The sequence below is a fragment of the Passer domesticus genome, chromosome 15 (genome assembly GCF_036417665.1).
Source record: "Passer domesticus isolate bPasDom1 chromosome 15, bPasDom1.hap1, whole genome shotgun sequence".
Classification (NCBI taxonomy): Eukaryota; Metazoa; Chordata; class Aves; order Passeriformes; family Passeridae; genus Passer; species Passer domesticus.
In genome coordinates this window covers 2,402,763-2,418,989 of record NC_087488.1, presented here as the reverse complement: position 1 = coordinate 2,418,989, position 16,227 = coordinate 2,402,763, and the positions used below count along the sequence as shown (strand labels likewise).

At 52.3% G+C, this 16,227-nt stretch overlaps 1 protein-coding gene across 5 annotated transcripts in view; it reads left to right on the top strand.

Annotated features, from left to right (window-relative positions):
• Window positions 1-16,227, top strand: part of RAB11FIP3 (RAB11 family interacting protein 3) — an 80,469-nt gene that overhangs the window by 27,408 nt on the left and 36,834 nt on the right. For 4 of the 5 annotated variants that reach the window (XM_064390862.1, XM_064390861.1, XM_064390866.1 and 1 more), the window contains one exon: window positions 12,491-12,582. In XM_064390862.1, the coding sequence (XP_064246932.1) occupies window positions 12,491-12,582 (92 nt within the window). Of the gene's footprint in view, window positions 1-12,193; window positions 12,376-12,490; window positions 12,583-16,227 lie in introns of those variants that run through there. The other variant, XM_064390865.1, reaches the window with a different exon arrangement.

Genomic DNA, 16,227 nt, shown 5'->3' with positions numbered 1-16,227 from the left:
CTGCCCCTGAAAGGAGTGGAGATTTAAATGGCTCTTTAAAATGGATACTTGAGAAAAATATAATCCCTGTGCTGTTTTGGGGGCTTGGGATTCTGCTCATCTCTGTGGTGCAGGAGGATGATTGTAGCACCAGGATTGTGCTTGTCAGGTTCGGGGTCCATGTGCTTGTCTGTGCCCCCTTCTGCCAGGGACAGGAGCTGCCAAGGCTTTCTTGAAATTAATTTGGATTTTTTTTCCCTTGAAATAATGGTGCTTAGAGGGTTGTATTGAAAAATACCAGGCCTGCCTATAAAAATTTGAGGGCTTCACTGGGGTTCTTTAGCCCAGAGAAAAGGAGGCTCAGAGGGACCTTCTGGCTTTGCACAACTCCTGACAGGAGGGGACAGCCAGAGAAGTCGGGGTCTGCTCCCAGGGAACAGGGACAGGATGGGGGGGAATGGCCTCAAGCTGTGCTAGGGGAATCAGGTTGGACATCAGGAGGAATTTCCTCCTGGAAAGGGTGGCCAGGCCTTGGAGGGGGCTGCTCAGGTGAGGGTTGTACTCTCCACCCGTGGAGGTGTCCAGGGAAGGCCTGGATGTGGCGCTCAGGGCTGGTGACAAGGTGAGCACCGGGCACAGGCTGGACCTGATGATCTCAGAGGTCTTTCCACATCCAGTGATTCTGGGGTTCTGTTGAGTCTGTAACTCTGTGCTCACAGGGAATGGGGAATTAGGAGGTGAGGGATGGAGCTGAGCTGCTTTGGGGATGCTCTGTGGTCCCAAGGACCTGGGGTCTGTCTCCATCCCTCTCCTGACAGGAAGGTTGGGTGTATCCAGGGCACAGAGACCCCTGTGTGAGGGGCTGATCCTCGTGGAGATGCAAACAGCAGGAGAGCCAAGCAGGAGTGAATGCAGCCCAGCTGGAGGCTGTTCAGGGAGGAGCAGGACACAGGGACAGCCCCAGGGCAGGGACATTGAGCTGCTTGCCCCTCTCCTCCAGCCCCAATGTCCTTGGAGAAGAAAAGTCCCTCTTCTGCTCCCAGGAGCCCCAAAATGCTCCTGTGTGTGTGGAGAACTTTCTCTCCAGCTGTGCAACCCCCAGGGTCAGCAGATCCTGGCTGCAGCCCTGTTCCCCATGGCAGGGTGAGCAGGGGTCATTTTCTGTTCCAGGTGGAAGCTGGAAGCAATTGCTGGGAGAGAGGAGCCGTGGAGCAGCTGGGAGGGGAACCACAATCACAGCGCTCTCAAGCTCTTTTAATCCCTGTTTCTGCTATAATACAGATATTTCTGCTATAATACAGACATATGATACAATCATTCAGGTTGGAAAGGTCCTTTGGAATCATTGAATCCAACCATTAATGGATTTCTCTCATACCAATATACCAGGGCAAGGACTCGGGTGCTGATGGGGGGGGCACTTCTGGCTCAGCAGAGCAGTTTTTTCACTTGCATTTCTCTTTTGATTTTCATAAACACTTGTTTGTAGTGAATTCATCAGTGTGGCAGCTGGGTGAAGGGTGACACGGGGGGAGAGGCTGCTGGGTGCTCTGTGGCTCAGAGGGAGCTGTGCTTCCAAAAGCAGCCTGGCACATGACATACTGCATTGACCTACTTTGGGGAGAGGAGCAGAAGTGTTGGAGAGCTGTGTCCGTGGGCAGCTCGGGATGAGAGCAGCAAGGAATGGCTCAAACACGCTGCTGGAAAATGCTGTGAAGGATCTGGGGGCCAGGAATGGGAGACTGGCATGGGAATGTATTGGTTTGAAAAGACAGGTGTCTGCTAAGGATGGCAGGAGCCTTCCTTGAAGTGGAAAAATGTAAAACCCCTGCCTCTGAATTATTATAATTTTGAAATTAACGGGCTCTCAGGCAAATATATGGGAATAGGAATAACAGCTCCTTATTAGGGAAGAAAGTAACAATAAAATAAGGATGTAATAATACAAAACAAACCCACTGCCAGAGTCAGAGCAGGAGCTGAGCCCCTGTGGGTCAGGGTGGTGGCACAGTCCCATCCCATGGGGGCTCAGCCCTCCTGCAGTGCCAGCTGTGCTTCTGCTGGAGCAGGGATCCTGCACAAGGGGGGAGTTTTCCTCTGGAGCTCCAGGGCTGCTGGAGATGGGCCTGGTGTTCCTCTGGGAATGCAGGGCAGGAGAAAGCTGCTCCTCTGGGAATGCAGGGCAGGGGAAAGCTGCTCCTCTGGGAATGCAGGGCAGGGGAAAGCTGCTCCTCTGGGAATGCAGGGCAGGAGAAAGCTGCTCCTCTGGGAATGCAGGGGGCAAAGGCTGCTGTGCTGTTCCAGGCTCAGATTGTATCCAGGTAGGAATGCTTGGCTCCTGCCCTGGGCAGAGCATCTCCCCATGGGATGCTGGAATTTGATCAGCCCTGCAGGGACACTCAGTGGCCATGGATAGCAGAGATCTCCTGGAGGGAGGATTGGCTGTGGGAGAGAGAAAGAAAACTGCCCCATGGACAGAGGAGAACTGCCCCAGCTCTGACAGCTGGGAACAGAATCCACACCCCAGCCACATCTTCCAAGCTTAGACAGAATCTCTGTCCCTCTGAGAATTCTTTCTTTAGGAATCTTTCCCCTTTCATGAATTCCTGCTTTGGAGCATATGTCTCAGAAATCTGGCTGTGTCCAGTCACTGTCGTGGAGTGTAACAGGTCTGAAATACACCTGAGTCCGAGGGAGTTCTGGTTCTAAGGTGGCATCAAAGCTGGGATCAAATCCCCAAAGAATCATTGTTGGTTCAGCATTCCTTGGGAGGGAAAAGCATTGCTGTGTAGCCAGATCTCCTGGAAATCAAAGCTAATTCCAGAGTGGAGAGACTTCCATGTGTCCTGAAGTGAAGGAAACCTGTGGTGGCTTTTTGGCCCACAGACCATAACCCAACCTGATAAAGATAAATCTGATGCCCAAAAGAAAGCAAATTTTTCTGGGAAAGTAGGGTAAAACCCATTCCCTGTTTACCCAGGAAGATGAAAATAGGGAGCACTGCTTTATTGGAGCTTTGGAGTAGTTCTTCGTGTGAAAAACACGCTCATTCTACTGTGAAAATGTAAAAAGTTTAATGGAGGACAATGGGAGACAAGGACCACAGAGCAAAGGTTATTATGGCTGGGTGCACCTTGGCACTGAGCCAGGAGCACCCTGTTGTCTTTGGGGATACCCCTTAAATACCTTTTAATTACATCAGCCTGTTGCATATTCATAGACCCTTATGCATTGTAAACTTTTCCCCAAACTAGTTTACATGTTCCAAGAACTGTTTAGCACATCTCCTCCTTGGATCTGCCTTTTTAGAGCACGGGTATTCCTTGGTTGTGGTTTTAGTCCTTTTTTTATCTCCTCCAGTTTTTGGGCCTTGCTCCACTCTGCCTTCAGATGGTGAGTGCTGATGGTTGGCAGATCTGTCCAGGTGTCCTCATCCTGCTCATTGGATGTTATCCCATCCCAGCAGGCATTTTAACACAAGCATACTTATATCAGCTATTTCACTGCTATGTCTAAGCTTAATTAACAACAGAAATAAAAACTACATATTTATAACAAAGTTACTTTAACATTACACATATAAAATCCATTTTAATATTTGCAAAAAGCCAATATTATAAGATGTATCTATAACATTAGCATGCTCTTCTCTGGAGATGATGACTAAAGAGAAAAGAGAGGCAGGTTCTGTTAAATAACATTTCTCCTCTTCCACCTCCTGCCTGTGTTTCTCCCTTGCAGGATTCTCTTTCTGAGCTGTGCTGTTTTCCTCCACATCTGGTGCTGGGAATGGTTTGGGGAGTGCGTGGGAGGAGGCTGAGCTGGGCTGGGCTGGGCTGGGCTGGGCTGGGCTGGGCTGGTGGCTGCATGTGGGTGTGGGTGGTGATGGTGGTTTCTGTCCTGCCTGTTCTGCTGTCTCAGGTTGGGGTGTTAGTCCAGAGTGAGGGATTGTCAGTGCTTGGAGCAGCCTGGGAAGGTGGGGAATGTGTCCTTCCTCCCGAGCAGGAGCACCTGGACAGGGCTCAGGAGATCCCTGCCCCAGCCTGGGGGAAGGAAAGGAGCCCTGCAGAGCTCTCAGCTGTTTCTCCTGAGGAATCCAGTCAATCTGGAGTTATTAACAAAGGGATAATTACTCACCCAGGATTTCTGCTCCTCCCTGCCCAGCTCTGTCACAGCCTGGGGGCTGGGACTGTACTGGGTGACCTGGCACCCCTGTGACACCCTGGCAGGTTGATGTGGCAAAAGCTTCTATCTCCAGAGCGTTTCCTTGCACAGGAGAGGCTGTGTCTGATGTGGATTTCCTGGAAATCAAGTGTGTGGTGTGGATTTCCTGGAAATCAGGGCTGATTGAAGCAGCTGGGTGGGTGAGCAGCAGGTGGGATGCTTCCAGTGGGCATCCACATATTGGGAAAAACCAGTTTTCCCAATTCTCTGGTGTTCTGGCTGAGCACAGCTCACATCATCTTGCTCCCATTCTGCCTGTCCCAGGCTGTGTCCCCTCCTGGCCTGGTCCCTCAATGCCTTCTCCTTCATGGTCCTCTTTTCCAAGCTCTTACAGTCCAAACTGCTCCTGTAAATCACTGGGCAGTTTATTCCTCTTGGAACAGGAAGGACTTCTGCTAACGAGGCAATAGGAATTTTTATTAATGTAGTTAATAATTACAGAGTGCTCAGCAGAGATGATGTGACAGCTTCTAATAAAACCATCCCTGATGAGGGTGAGCAGTGGCTTGTTTGGATCCTGTTTCCATGTTTGGAATCCATGATCTTGGAGGTCTTCTCCAACCTGAGCAATTCTCTTTGTCACCTCTGAGCCCCTCGGTGCTTTCCTGGAGCCCTTCCAGTTCCTCCCTGTGCTCCTTCCAGGGGATGGGTCAGGCACAGATAATGGCTGGGAAAAGGATCAAACCCCAGTTTTACAGGATCCCCCTCCATGATTTTGTTTTATTTTGGGTGATGTTTCCTATACAGAAGGCAGCTGGAGCAAAAGCACTTTACATAATGCATCTCCCCTCACTTCAGTGACAGGTGGCACATGGTTTGGCTCTGATTCCGTGGGATTTTCTGGCAGTGTTGGAGTTAGGGGGACAAACAGGGAAGGGGATTCAAACATGCACCTTCAGGGGCATTTTCCTGTTACTCTGTGTAGCTTTTAGGGGATTTTGGAGGACTGGGACTCCAAACTGCTCTACTGTGGCCAAGCAGCAGGAGGGCACAGGGGCTGCTCAACCTCCCTGCAACACACAGGACGTTTTTGAGCAGCACAGTCATCATTTCCAAGAGATGGCTCAGAACCATCTGATGGAGCACCACCTTGGGGAGAATTCTTCCTGCAGGTGTAGTTTAGTGCCTCTCCTCTTATGTATTTTCTGTCCCCAGTTTCCCCTAAACCCAAGCTGGGTTCTGATCAGGACATAGAGGTCAAGTCTGAGATCAGAGGCTTCATAAATAACTTTATAAATAATTTTCATGGGTGATTTTGCAGCTCTGATGTTGAGGTTGGAGCCTAGGCTGGAGCAGGGGGTGTCTGTAGTGCCTGCCCAGGCTCACAGCTCTCCTGTCCATCACATCTTTTCCAGAGACATGTGGCTGGTTGTGATCCAAACCACCCCCAGGGCTCAGTGACAGCTTTGGAGAGGCTTGGTATTAACTGTGGTCAGTTTTTGGTGTGGCTAGTGGAGGGCAGAAATGGCAAGTGAGACCTGACTGACAAATATTAATGCCTGCATGTTGATAGAAGTGCTGTAGGTGTTCAAGGAGTTCCCTTTAGTCCTTGTGGGTCTGGAAGCTGTGCCTGGACCCACTCAGTCATTGCTCTGAAAATGAAATTCAGCCATGCTTGGAGGTAAGAACATTGTGAGCATTTCCGGGGCCTGGGGTTGGAAGCTCTGAGCTGGGGAGGATTGAACTGAGTTTAATTCTCATCCTCATTTCTCCATGTGGGAGCTTTGAGCTGGAAGGCTGAAGCTTCAGGATGGAATGGGGGCATCCAGTCAGTGCCAGCCTGTGGAACTGCCTGGTTGCTGCCTGTCTTATTTGGGGTGTCACCACCTCGGGTCTGTTTGAGCTCCTGAGTCAGGGTTCTCTTGAATTTTATTTTGCTTGTGGGACAATCTTATATAAAGATAAGATAAAATATATAAAAGAATATATAAAATATATTATATAGTAATATATTATTGCTATATAAAATATTTCTATATAGTAATAATATACTTTTATAACTATAAAAATAATATAAAATGTATTTATATAAAGTATATATAAGAAACTATATAAAGATAAATATATAAATATATAAAAGATAAACTATCTAGAGATAAGATTGTCTTCTGTGAGCTTCTGGGTGTGGAGCATCTCAAGGAGTTTCTGCTTCAGGGTTCTCAAACCCTGGACAGGAGAGTGGCCCTGGGTGTCCCCAAGGTTGTGTCAGCACTGATGTGCTCCTGGAAGCTGGCTTGGGCTGTTCTGCTGGTTCCATGAGCTCCTTGAGCTCAGTGTGTTCACAGAGCAGGGAGTGCAGGGCCATGGGGCAGTGGTGAGCTTTGCAGTGCTGGCTCAGTGCTTGGGCTCGATGATCCTGGAGCTTTTCCAGCCTTCATGATTCTGTCTAAAAATCCAGCTTAGTTTCCAGAAGTGTGGAGATTTGGAAGCAGGAGTGAAAGTGCTGGAGGACATCAGGAGGTCTCTTCACCAGCAGCAAGTGCTATTTTGGAGGCTCAGTCTCTCCATCAGAAAGTGGCTCTAAGTGGCTCTAAGCCACTTTCTGATGGCCCCAGGCAGCACCTCGTTTTCCACACCTCCAGCAGTGAGCCTTTGTTCCCAGCTGACACAAGCCTGCAGGAATCTGAGCTGGTCCTGGTCACTGCTACACTTTGAAAAGACCACTCAGATGGCTGGGAATTAAAAATGAGATCCCGTGTGTTAAACTCAGCCCAGATTGCAGGTGTTAAACTCAACTCAGCACAAATTCCAGGTGTAAATTCAGCCCAGATTCCAGGTGTTAAACTCAGCTCAGCACAAATTCCAGGTGTAAATTCAGCCCAGATTCCAGGTGTTAAACTCAACTCAGCACAAATTCCAGGTGTTAAACTCAGCACAGATTCCAGGTGTTAAACTCAGCACAAATTCCAGCTGCCAGGGGTGGCCTCCTGCTCTTTTTCTGGGCCAGATGCTCACCAGGCCTCTGGGATGAAGGGAGAGCAGCTGGATTTGTGCCTCCAAAGGGCATCCATGCCATGAAGGGAATTCCTTTCCATGCTGCGTCTGGAGGAGGGCCTGTGCCATGGGAAGGGGATCAAAGGGAATGTGTGATGAGCCCTGGCCAGTGAGAGTGATGCTCAGGAAATGAGGGGCTGCTGAAGAGCTTTAGCCAGGCTTGTGCAAGCAACCTTCATTCTGCCACTGCCTCCCTGGGAGCCTGGGCTGCCCTTTGCTCCCTCCCCTGGGGCATTTTTGGGAAATGATAGTTTGCAGTAAGTGCTCCTGCTCTGTTGGCCCATCTCTGGGGGAAACGGAGCTACAGGAAAGCACGGAGCAGCAAGCTGCTCTTTTCTGGGAGCATCAGGTTATAAATGTACTCCTGGGCCACTCTGGGGAAGGAGGAGGTGGGTGGGTGGGATTGGTGCTGGCTTTATCCCACAGGGATCACTGCCCATGGGTGCTGGAGCACGAGACCCTGAGCTGCACCTGGAAGTACTGATAGTGGTTTTCCCTGTGCAGGATCCTTCTAAATTCCTACAACTTCTAAATCCTTGGCTGTCTCTTGTTTTCCAGCAGCATTCCCAGTAAGGGAGCTGGATTTATGTCACTTGTTTTCTCTTAAGCAACCAGAACTTTGTCCTGCTCCTTTCTGGGGTCTGTTTTGTTCTGTGCAATTCAGGCAGGTTCCAAGCCTTATTCCCACACTGATCAGTGCAGGTCTGTCAGCTCACAGAATCCATCCTGTTGGAATCACTCAGAGCTGGAAGCTCTGTAGCTTGCAGCAGTGTGTAGTGTGTTGGTAGGTGACTGAAATGCTCCTGAAAGGTTCTTTTTCTAGGTCACTCCTATATGAAGCTGATAAAACTGGCTCTGTGTGACCCATGTGTCACTGCTGTACCCACAGCTCTTCACTCAAGGTGCCTTTCCACTGCAATCCTGCCTTCTGGAAGCAGTTTTTAGAATCTATTTCAGGAGCTTTATCCCAGAACTGCTGCTCCTGAGGGTTCCTGGGAGAGCCCAGGTGACTCAGGCACACCTGAGAGCTCTGAAGCTCAACAAGACATGGGAGGAGGTCTCATCCACCCCCGTGGAGAACCCATGGAATTATTCAGGTTGGGAAAGCCCTCTGAGGTCATTGAGACCAACCATTCCTCCAGCACTGCCAAGGCCACCCCTGACCGATGTCCCCACATCCACATGGCTTTTAAATGGTGGCTTCCAGTGACAGGAAGGAAATTTCCTTGAGGAAATGGCCTCAAGCTGTGCCAAGGGAGGCTTAGGTTGGATATTGGGAATATTCCTTCATGGTAGGGATGATCAGGCACTGGCACAGTTGCCCAGGGCTGTGGTGGATTCACCATCCCTGGAGGGATTTAAAAGCCGTGTGGATGTGGCACTTGGGGGCATAGATTAGTGGTGGCCTCGGTAGTGCTGGGAGAGCAGTTGGACTTGATGACCTCAGAGGGCTCTTCCAGCCTGGGTGATTCCATGATTCTGTGCTGGTTTAGCAGTAAAGCTGCCTGGAAGGTCTCTCAGAGCCTGATTTTTACCTTTCAGGTTTTTGGATGTTTATGGATGTGACTGGCCTGGCAGTGGGAGTAATGGATAGAGCTGGAAGTGCAGGAGAAGCTGGTCATGGACACTCAGAGGACAAAGGGCAGTCCCTGGTGCCACCCCCAGCCCTGGGCAAATGCTTGGGTTTGAGCAGAGTAGGACAGAGGTGACCCCAAGTGTTGTGACCACATCAGCTCTTAGTGAGGAAGGATGAAGAGAAATCAGGGATGGGTGTTAGCAAGGAAAGGCTGCTTTGTGGTGTGAGGGGCATGTGAAGCAGGGCAGGGGTCAGCTGGGACTTGACTTTGATGTCCAGGGTGGAGAGCAGAGGGAACGTGAGGGTCTGAGCTCAGCCTGTGCCTCAGACTGGGGCTATGGAGTGCTGCTGGTGGTGGCCCACAGCCACCCCTGGCTCTGTTCCTGGTGTGGGGGGAGCAAACCCCTCCAGCTGTCACCACGTGGCTCCCTCTGCACCTGGGGACAGTGCTCTCCACATGGGGAGTGCCACTCCACACCAAAGGTCTCCGGTTTTTTGGCTCCCGGGGTTTTTTGGCTCTTTTGGGCAGGAATTTGTGAGCTTAATGCAGGCTGTTGTGCTGGCAGACTTGCAGGCTCTCCATGGCAACTCTCCCCATACACAAAGCACCATATGGCTTTTTTTGGAGGGGGAGGGAATGAATCCAGCAGAAAAATCAACCTTTGTTTGTGGTGCTGCTTGTCTTTGCTCTCTGTCACGCGTGGGGAGGTGGAAACATGCAATGCTGGCTCCTGGGCATGGCTTGTGCTGGCCATGCCACCACCAGGGTGCAGGTGACCCCTCAGATGGCCTTTCCTGGATTTTTACACTAGAATTTGCTGTGAAAATAAACCCATGGTACACAGAGACTCCCTCCTTGGGCTGGGCTCTCTGCACACAGATGGAGCAACAAGGATCCCGTTCATGCCCAGCATGTTCATTCCCTGAAGGGCTGGGAAGGCTCCAGAGCCCCTGGTTTGGGCAGGAGCTGGGCAGGAGGCAGGTGATGGATGGCAGGAGCTGCCTGTGCCTGTGCTCTGCCCACGCTTCATACCCCTGATTCCAAAGGGAAGTCTTCACTTGCCTGCAAATCCTCCCTTTTCAAGCCTCTCTGGAAGAAACAAGGAGAATAAATATCTTTCTCTGTGTCTGAAGAAGAGTAGGAAGTGTTTGTGTGTCTGCTTGGAGGGGGAGGAAGAGAAATGATGAGGGAATAAGGAGAAGGGAGCAGCCTGTGCCTTTGGGATGTGCTTCCAGGGGCTGCTCTGGGGTGCAGCAGGATCTCTGGAGATGGCCTGGAGCTGACCACTGCCCTGTGTGCTGGTGGGCAGGAGAGGTGGCTGCCCGTCCCCTCTGGGTGGTGTGACACAAGTTGCCTTCCAGGAGCACTGCTTAGTTTTGGTTTTGCCCCCAGACGTGGGCAAAGACTCCTCTTGGTGGCACCCACTGAGGTGAGCAGGTCCCTGTCCCCATCCCCTCCCTGCTGTCAGCCACCAGGCTCAAATCCCAGAATAGCACCAGGGATAAATACTGGGAAAACTCCTCCAGATTGTAGGGTCAGGCTCATAGGGAGAGCTGTGCAGGTGGGGACAGAGGGACATTTGGGGAGAGGGACAATGCCATTCTTCAGATTATAGAATCATGAAGGTTGGGAACAACCTCCAAGGCCATCAAGTCCAAGATCCTCCCATGCTACCCCAACAGTCAGAGCAGAGGTGGCCTTGCCCTGAACAGGGTGCCCAGGCAGCAGCAGCATTTCCAGCTGTATCCCAGGGCCCTGCTCTGGCTTTGCAGCTGGAGGAGAGCTCAGAGCAGCACCACTGCTGCTGCCACAGTGGGCCAGCAGTGAGATATTGAAGTGACCAAGAGCACCTTGCCCCTGCTGCAGCCCTGACCCTGTTGAGCACAGTGTTGTGTCTGGCACTGGAAAAGCAATTTGGGTCATTCCTGGGGTGGATTCACAGCCTGACCCTGGGAGTCAGGCCCAGGTGAGGGGAGGGATCATTTCTTCGTGCCACGTGTTCAGCTTCTCCCAGCCCAGAGAACCCCTCAGGTTGGTGGGGTTGTGGTGCAGTATCTCCTGGTGGCCCCAGTATCTCCTGGGTGCCCACCTGTGGGTGCATTTAGTGGTCAGCAGAGAGGCCCTGGGGATGGTGTTCAGGTGGGAGGTGTTGCTGCAGGCCTGTGCCCAAATCAGAGATTTATAGAATGCTGTGGGTCAGAAGAGACTGTAAAATTCATCCCACCCACAGGCAGGGACACCTTCCACTGTCCCAGGCTGCTCCAAACCCCATCCAGCCTGGCCTTGGGCACTGCCAGGGATCCAGGGGCAGCCACAGCTGCTCTGGGCACCCTGTGCCAGGGCCTGCCCACCCTCACAGGGAACAATTCCTGCCCAATATCCCATCCAGCCCTGCCCTCTGCCAGTGGGAGCCATTCCCTGTGTTCTGTCACACCAGCCTCTTGTCCCAGGTCCCTCTCCAGCTGTCCTGGAGCCCTTTGGGCACTGGAAGGTGTTCCTGGATTCTTCTCTTCTGCAGGCTGAGCAACCGCTGTTCCTTGACCAACCGCTAATCCCTTGACCTTTTACCAGATGTGTGAAATCACCACAGTGTGATTCCTTCATGAAAAATGGCCTTTCTTGATACCTGGAAAGGGGCCCTGAGCAGGAGCTCTGCCTGTGCCTCTGGATGAGGCTGGCACTGTCCCCTCAGGGCAGCCACAGCAGGACAACCCATGTGTCCCTTTGTGGGGCCGGGAGGGGGCTCTGAAGGGCACAGCAAGGTGACCCCTGTCCCCCACAAATCCTTGTGCATTCCCGGGGAGCGCGGCCGGTGCCTCGTCCTCCTCTCCCGGCCCGCTTCCTCGGCAGCCATGGCAGCTCCGAGGCGTGTGGGCTCCGGCTGCTGTTTATTTTGGGACTGCAGCACTGCTCCCGATGCGGCGCCTGCAGGCCGGGATCTAGGCCGTGTGCCGGATTGGGCATTAGCTGGTGCTTGAGGGAGCACGGGGAATTCTCGCTGCTTTCCTGGCTGGAAGGGCCGGGAGCAATGCTGCAGACGGGGCTGTGGGCTGGGAGGAGGGATTCCCGTGGAGGCCCTCTGGCTGCACAGCCCCCGTTTTTGTGCGGTGCTCCTGCCGGTGAGGCCGCGGGAGGAGCAGAATTCCTGTGGAGGCTCTCTGGCTGCACAGTCCCCGTTTTTGTGCGGTGCTCCTGCCGGTGAGGCCGCGGGAGGAGCAGAATTCCCGTGGAGGCTCTCTGGCTGCACAGCTCCCGTTTTTGTGCGGTGCTGCTCCTGCCGGTGAGGCCGCGGGAGGAGCAGGCGCCGCGGAGCTGCAGCCTGCCTTCCCCGCCGTTCCCATGGCACTTGGCTGTCACACACACATCCCAGGCATTCCCTGCCCACAGCGGGATTAAAGCCTTCTGGGAGAGGGATGAGAGGATGCAGGGAACGGAGATAGGGAAAGGAATGGAGGGGTAGGGATGAATGCAGGAGCCGGCTCACTGGAGCAGCGAGGGGCCGTGTAGGATTTGTGGCAGGGAGAAGCCCGGCCATTGCCTCAGCCCTGGTGCGGGTGGCATGCCCGGGAGCAGAGGCCCTTCCTGAGGGCTGGAGGCGCCGGTGTGTGCACACAGAAGTTCCTGTCCCACCGCTGTCACATCTCCCAAAGGCACCCTGGGCGTGAGGGTGCAGATTTCCCTCTGGGTGATTACAGCTGTGTTTTTTCCCCCTGCAGACCCTGACAGCCAGCTGTATGATATGGGATATACCCCCGAGGAGGAAGCCCCGGCCTGCCCCGATGAGTTTGATGACTTCGTCACGTTTGAGGCAAGTATGAGCTCTGTTTGTTCCCATAAATGCTGGCTGCACGTGGAGTGGGATTTGGGCATGGAGGCTCTGCCTGGGGAGAAGGCGTGTGCTGTGACAGGGCTCAGGGGTGCTTAACATGTAAAGACAAATTCAGTCTCTAGGTGATGGGTCCAGAGAACCTGCACCCAGCATTTGGTGCTGTTTAAGTGAAAATTGGTGTTGATAAAACTGAAAGAGCAGATCACTGTGCTCTGGGTGGAAAGGGAGCCCCTTTCTGTGGTGAAACACTGGTGACACAGGAAGGGGACCTGCTGCTCTTGGGTTTGGCTTCCTGCTGGAGTTTCTGAGCCTGGAAAACCTGAGCTTGGTTTTGAGATGTGCCAGCCAGGAGCCTGCCTGAGAGGCACAGCAGAGCAGTGGGATTTTGACATTTGGTGCTGTTTGGCCAGTGAAAGGCAGAGCAGAGGACAAAAATCTACTTTTTCTCTCTATTCTGGGGCTTGATGAAGGCTGTTTCTCTGATTTGGGTTGTTTTCCTTTAGTGAAAGCCTCCATGCCTTGGTTCCCTCCTGCATTCCTTACCACAGGAGCACATTGCAGCAGTGATCCTGCTGTTCCCAGCTGGAAAGGACAGAGCTTTTTGTCTGTGCCTGGGGGTTTTGGGCTTGGCTTGGAAGGCTTCACCCACTCTTGCTCTGTGCCTTCCAGCCTGGAGCAGGAGGTGCTGCAGGAGCCTTGGAAGCAAAGGGATGGCTGGGTCCCTGTCCCACGTGGGGACTGACTCACTCCCCTCTGCTTTTTCTTTTCCAAACTTGCCTCTTCAGGACACCTGTGTCATGGTAGCCTGAATGTTTTTGGGGTTGTCCTGTGCAGGACCAGGACCTGGGCTCTGATCCTTGTGGATCCCTTTCCACTCAGGATATTTTATGATTCTTTGTGATTTTTATCACACTACTTGTTGCTGGTAGTGAGACTCCTGACCTGCTTTATATTTGCATGCAAATGTATTTATTTATATCTGTGTGTATTTTTGCTTGGTCTAGCCTGTAGTACATAATTTTGGCCTTGTGATTTCTTGATGAAAGGTTAATGATAACCTAGGTGTTGGGCAGCTGGTCCTAAAATCATGGAATAATTTGGGTTCAAGGGACCTCAAAGCTCATCCAGTGCCACCCCCTGCCATGGGCAGGGACACTTTCCACTATGCAACATCACTCCAAGCCCTGTCCAGCCTGGCCTTGGGCACTTCCTGGGATTCAGCCATAGCTTCTCCAGGCAAGGTTGAATATTGGTTTATTTTTCCTTTTTGAAAGGTAGTTCCAAGCCCCAGGAGCAGCTGAGGAGAAGTGGGACAGGAAGGCAGGCAGGGAGATGGATTTCCATGGAGTTTAGGTGGTGCAGGGTCACAAATGTGCATTTTAACGCTGGACTGAGCAGTGTGGAGGCTGTGACAGGAAAAGGCTTTCACTTTTTGCTCCTCAGACCTGTGTCAAGGGACCATCTTGCCTGAGATTCTGAGCAGGGATGTTTTCCAAGGGCTAATTTAACATAGATGAGCTCTGTCAGCGCTGGGAGCTATTCTGGGCAGCAATACCAGCAAGGCAGGTGTGTGCCCCACTGGGATGAAATACTTCTGCTGCTGGGCCAGCCTTTCCTTGTAAAGACAAGGTGACCCAGAGGAAAAAGGTGATGAGTCCTGAAATCTCCTTTTCCAAAAGGTCTGAGTGGATTTTTATACTGGATTCAGTGTAGTTATCTAAGGGACAGCTCTACATTTAACATGCTGGGGAAGAATTATCCTTGTTGTCTTGGATACATGATTCAAAATAATTTCCAGCTTGCCAGGATTTCGTAGAGGTTCAGCAAATGAGAACATGCTCAAGAAATACCACTCAGCCTTGGGAGTGTAAAAATAAACTGGAGTCTTGGGGCGAGGGGGTTTTTGTTCTCTTCTGGCTGAGCCGTGAGCTCCCAACGTGCCTTTTATCCCACACGTCCTGGAGTGCTGTGCCTTGCAAAGCTGGAGCTGGCCCAGGGAGGGAGAAGCTGTGGCACAAAGCATCCTGCTGGGAGCAGCAAAGGTGTGTTCCTCATGGGAGCACTGGGAAAAGAGCTGGAGAGGGCTCCAGCAGACCCTTCTTCCTTAGGTGCAGCAGGGTATCAGCCAGGCAGAGAACAGAATAAACAGCTGTTCCCATTACCTGGAGTCCATCTTGCTTGGATTCTCTAGAAGAGATGAGGGGGGAGGGGGGAAAAATCACCTTTCAAAGTGAAACCATCACCTTTCCTCAGAGTAAACTTCTCACTGCACCAAGCAGCAGTTTGGGCTCTGGGGTGTCCCTGTGTCAGCCCTGGGAAGATGCAGCACCAGAACACAAAGCTCAACACACCCCAGAACACACCTGGGACACCTCAGGCACTGGGTGAGCCCCTCTGGCTGTGGCAGGGCCGTGGGGGGAAGTGGCACAGCTGGGATTTCTCCTCCCCTGTCACATCAGAGCTGAAGGAGTTGCTGCATTTGCAGAAGTGCTGGGAGCAGTTTGTGGTTATTGAGTGGAGCACTGGCTGTGGTCTCTCTTAAACAGCCCAAAATCCCAGTGGCTGGAGTGCTCAGCTCTTCCAAGTGCTGGGGTCTGACAGGAGCTTTTCTCCTCAGTGTTTGTTCAAACAAGTGTAAACAAATGCTTTAAGCAGTCTCCAGGAAGATGTCTTCTCTTTGTTAATAAGGGTGCTCTGCTTGATGAGTCATGTCCTCTTCTGGTGACTGTCATCAGGAGAGCTCAGCATCCATGGAAAACCCTGAGAGCCCAGAGCTGGGGACTTTCACCCAGTATTTGCCCTCCAGAGAGAACCACCAACACCTGCTTCCTCCAGGAAAAGGCTTTTGAAGGGGACAAGGTGTGAACTCATGAATTTGTAGTGTTGGATACTGCCCCAGTTCAGCCACTGGTGTGGCTCTGGATGTGCCATGGATCTCCTGGCTCCTCTTGCACCATCCCAGGGGTGTCCAGCAGATGCCAGTGCCTCTGGATATGCCATGGGACTCCTGGCTCCTCTTGCACCATTCCAGGAGTGTCCAGCAGATGCCAGTGGCTCTGGATTGCCATGGATCTCCTGGCTCCTCTTGCACCATCCCAGGAGTGTCCAGCAGATGCCAGTGGCTCTGGATGTGCCATGGGACTCCTGGCTCCTCTTGCACCATTCCAGGAGTGTCCAGCAGATGCCAGTGGCTCTGGATGTGCCATGGATCTCCTGGCTCCTCTTGCACCATCCCAGGAGTGTCCAGCAGACAGGGCTGTCTGTTGAGGTGCTTCCAGAGGGGATTCCTGCTCCTGTGGCTCCACTGAGACAGCAGCTCCTGCAGCCACGTGGCTTCTCATGCCTCCAGCTGGGCTTGCAGGGGCCTCATCCCAGTCCCTGCAGGTCTTCTGTGACACATTCAGGAGGAACCTCACCCCTGTGCACCCAGCTGGAGCAGGGAGAGCATCACCTGGCTGGGATCACCTCCCAGTGTGTTCCTCCTGCCTCAAATGGAAGCGTGGTGGTTGCTGGGTGAGAAACCACCAAAAACTAATGACAGCTTTCCTGCTTTATCAAAGTCACATTGAAGGGAGCTTGGAGCTTTTCCATCTGGACACCTGAGCCCTGTTTTTCCCCAGGCTG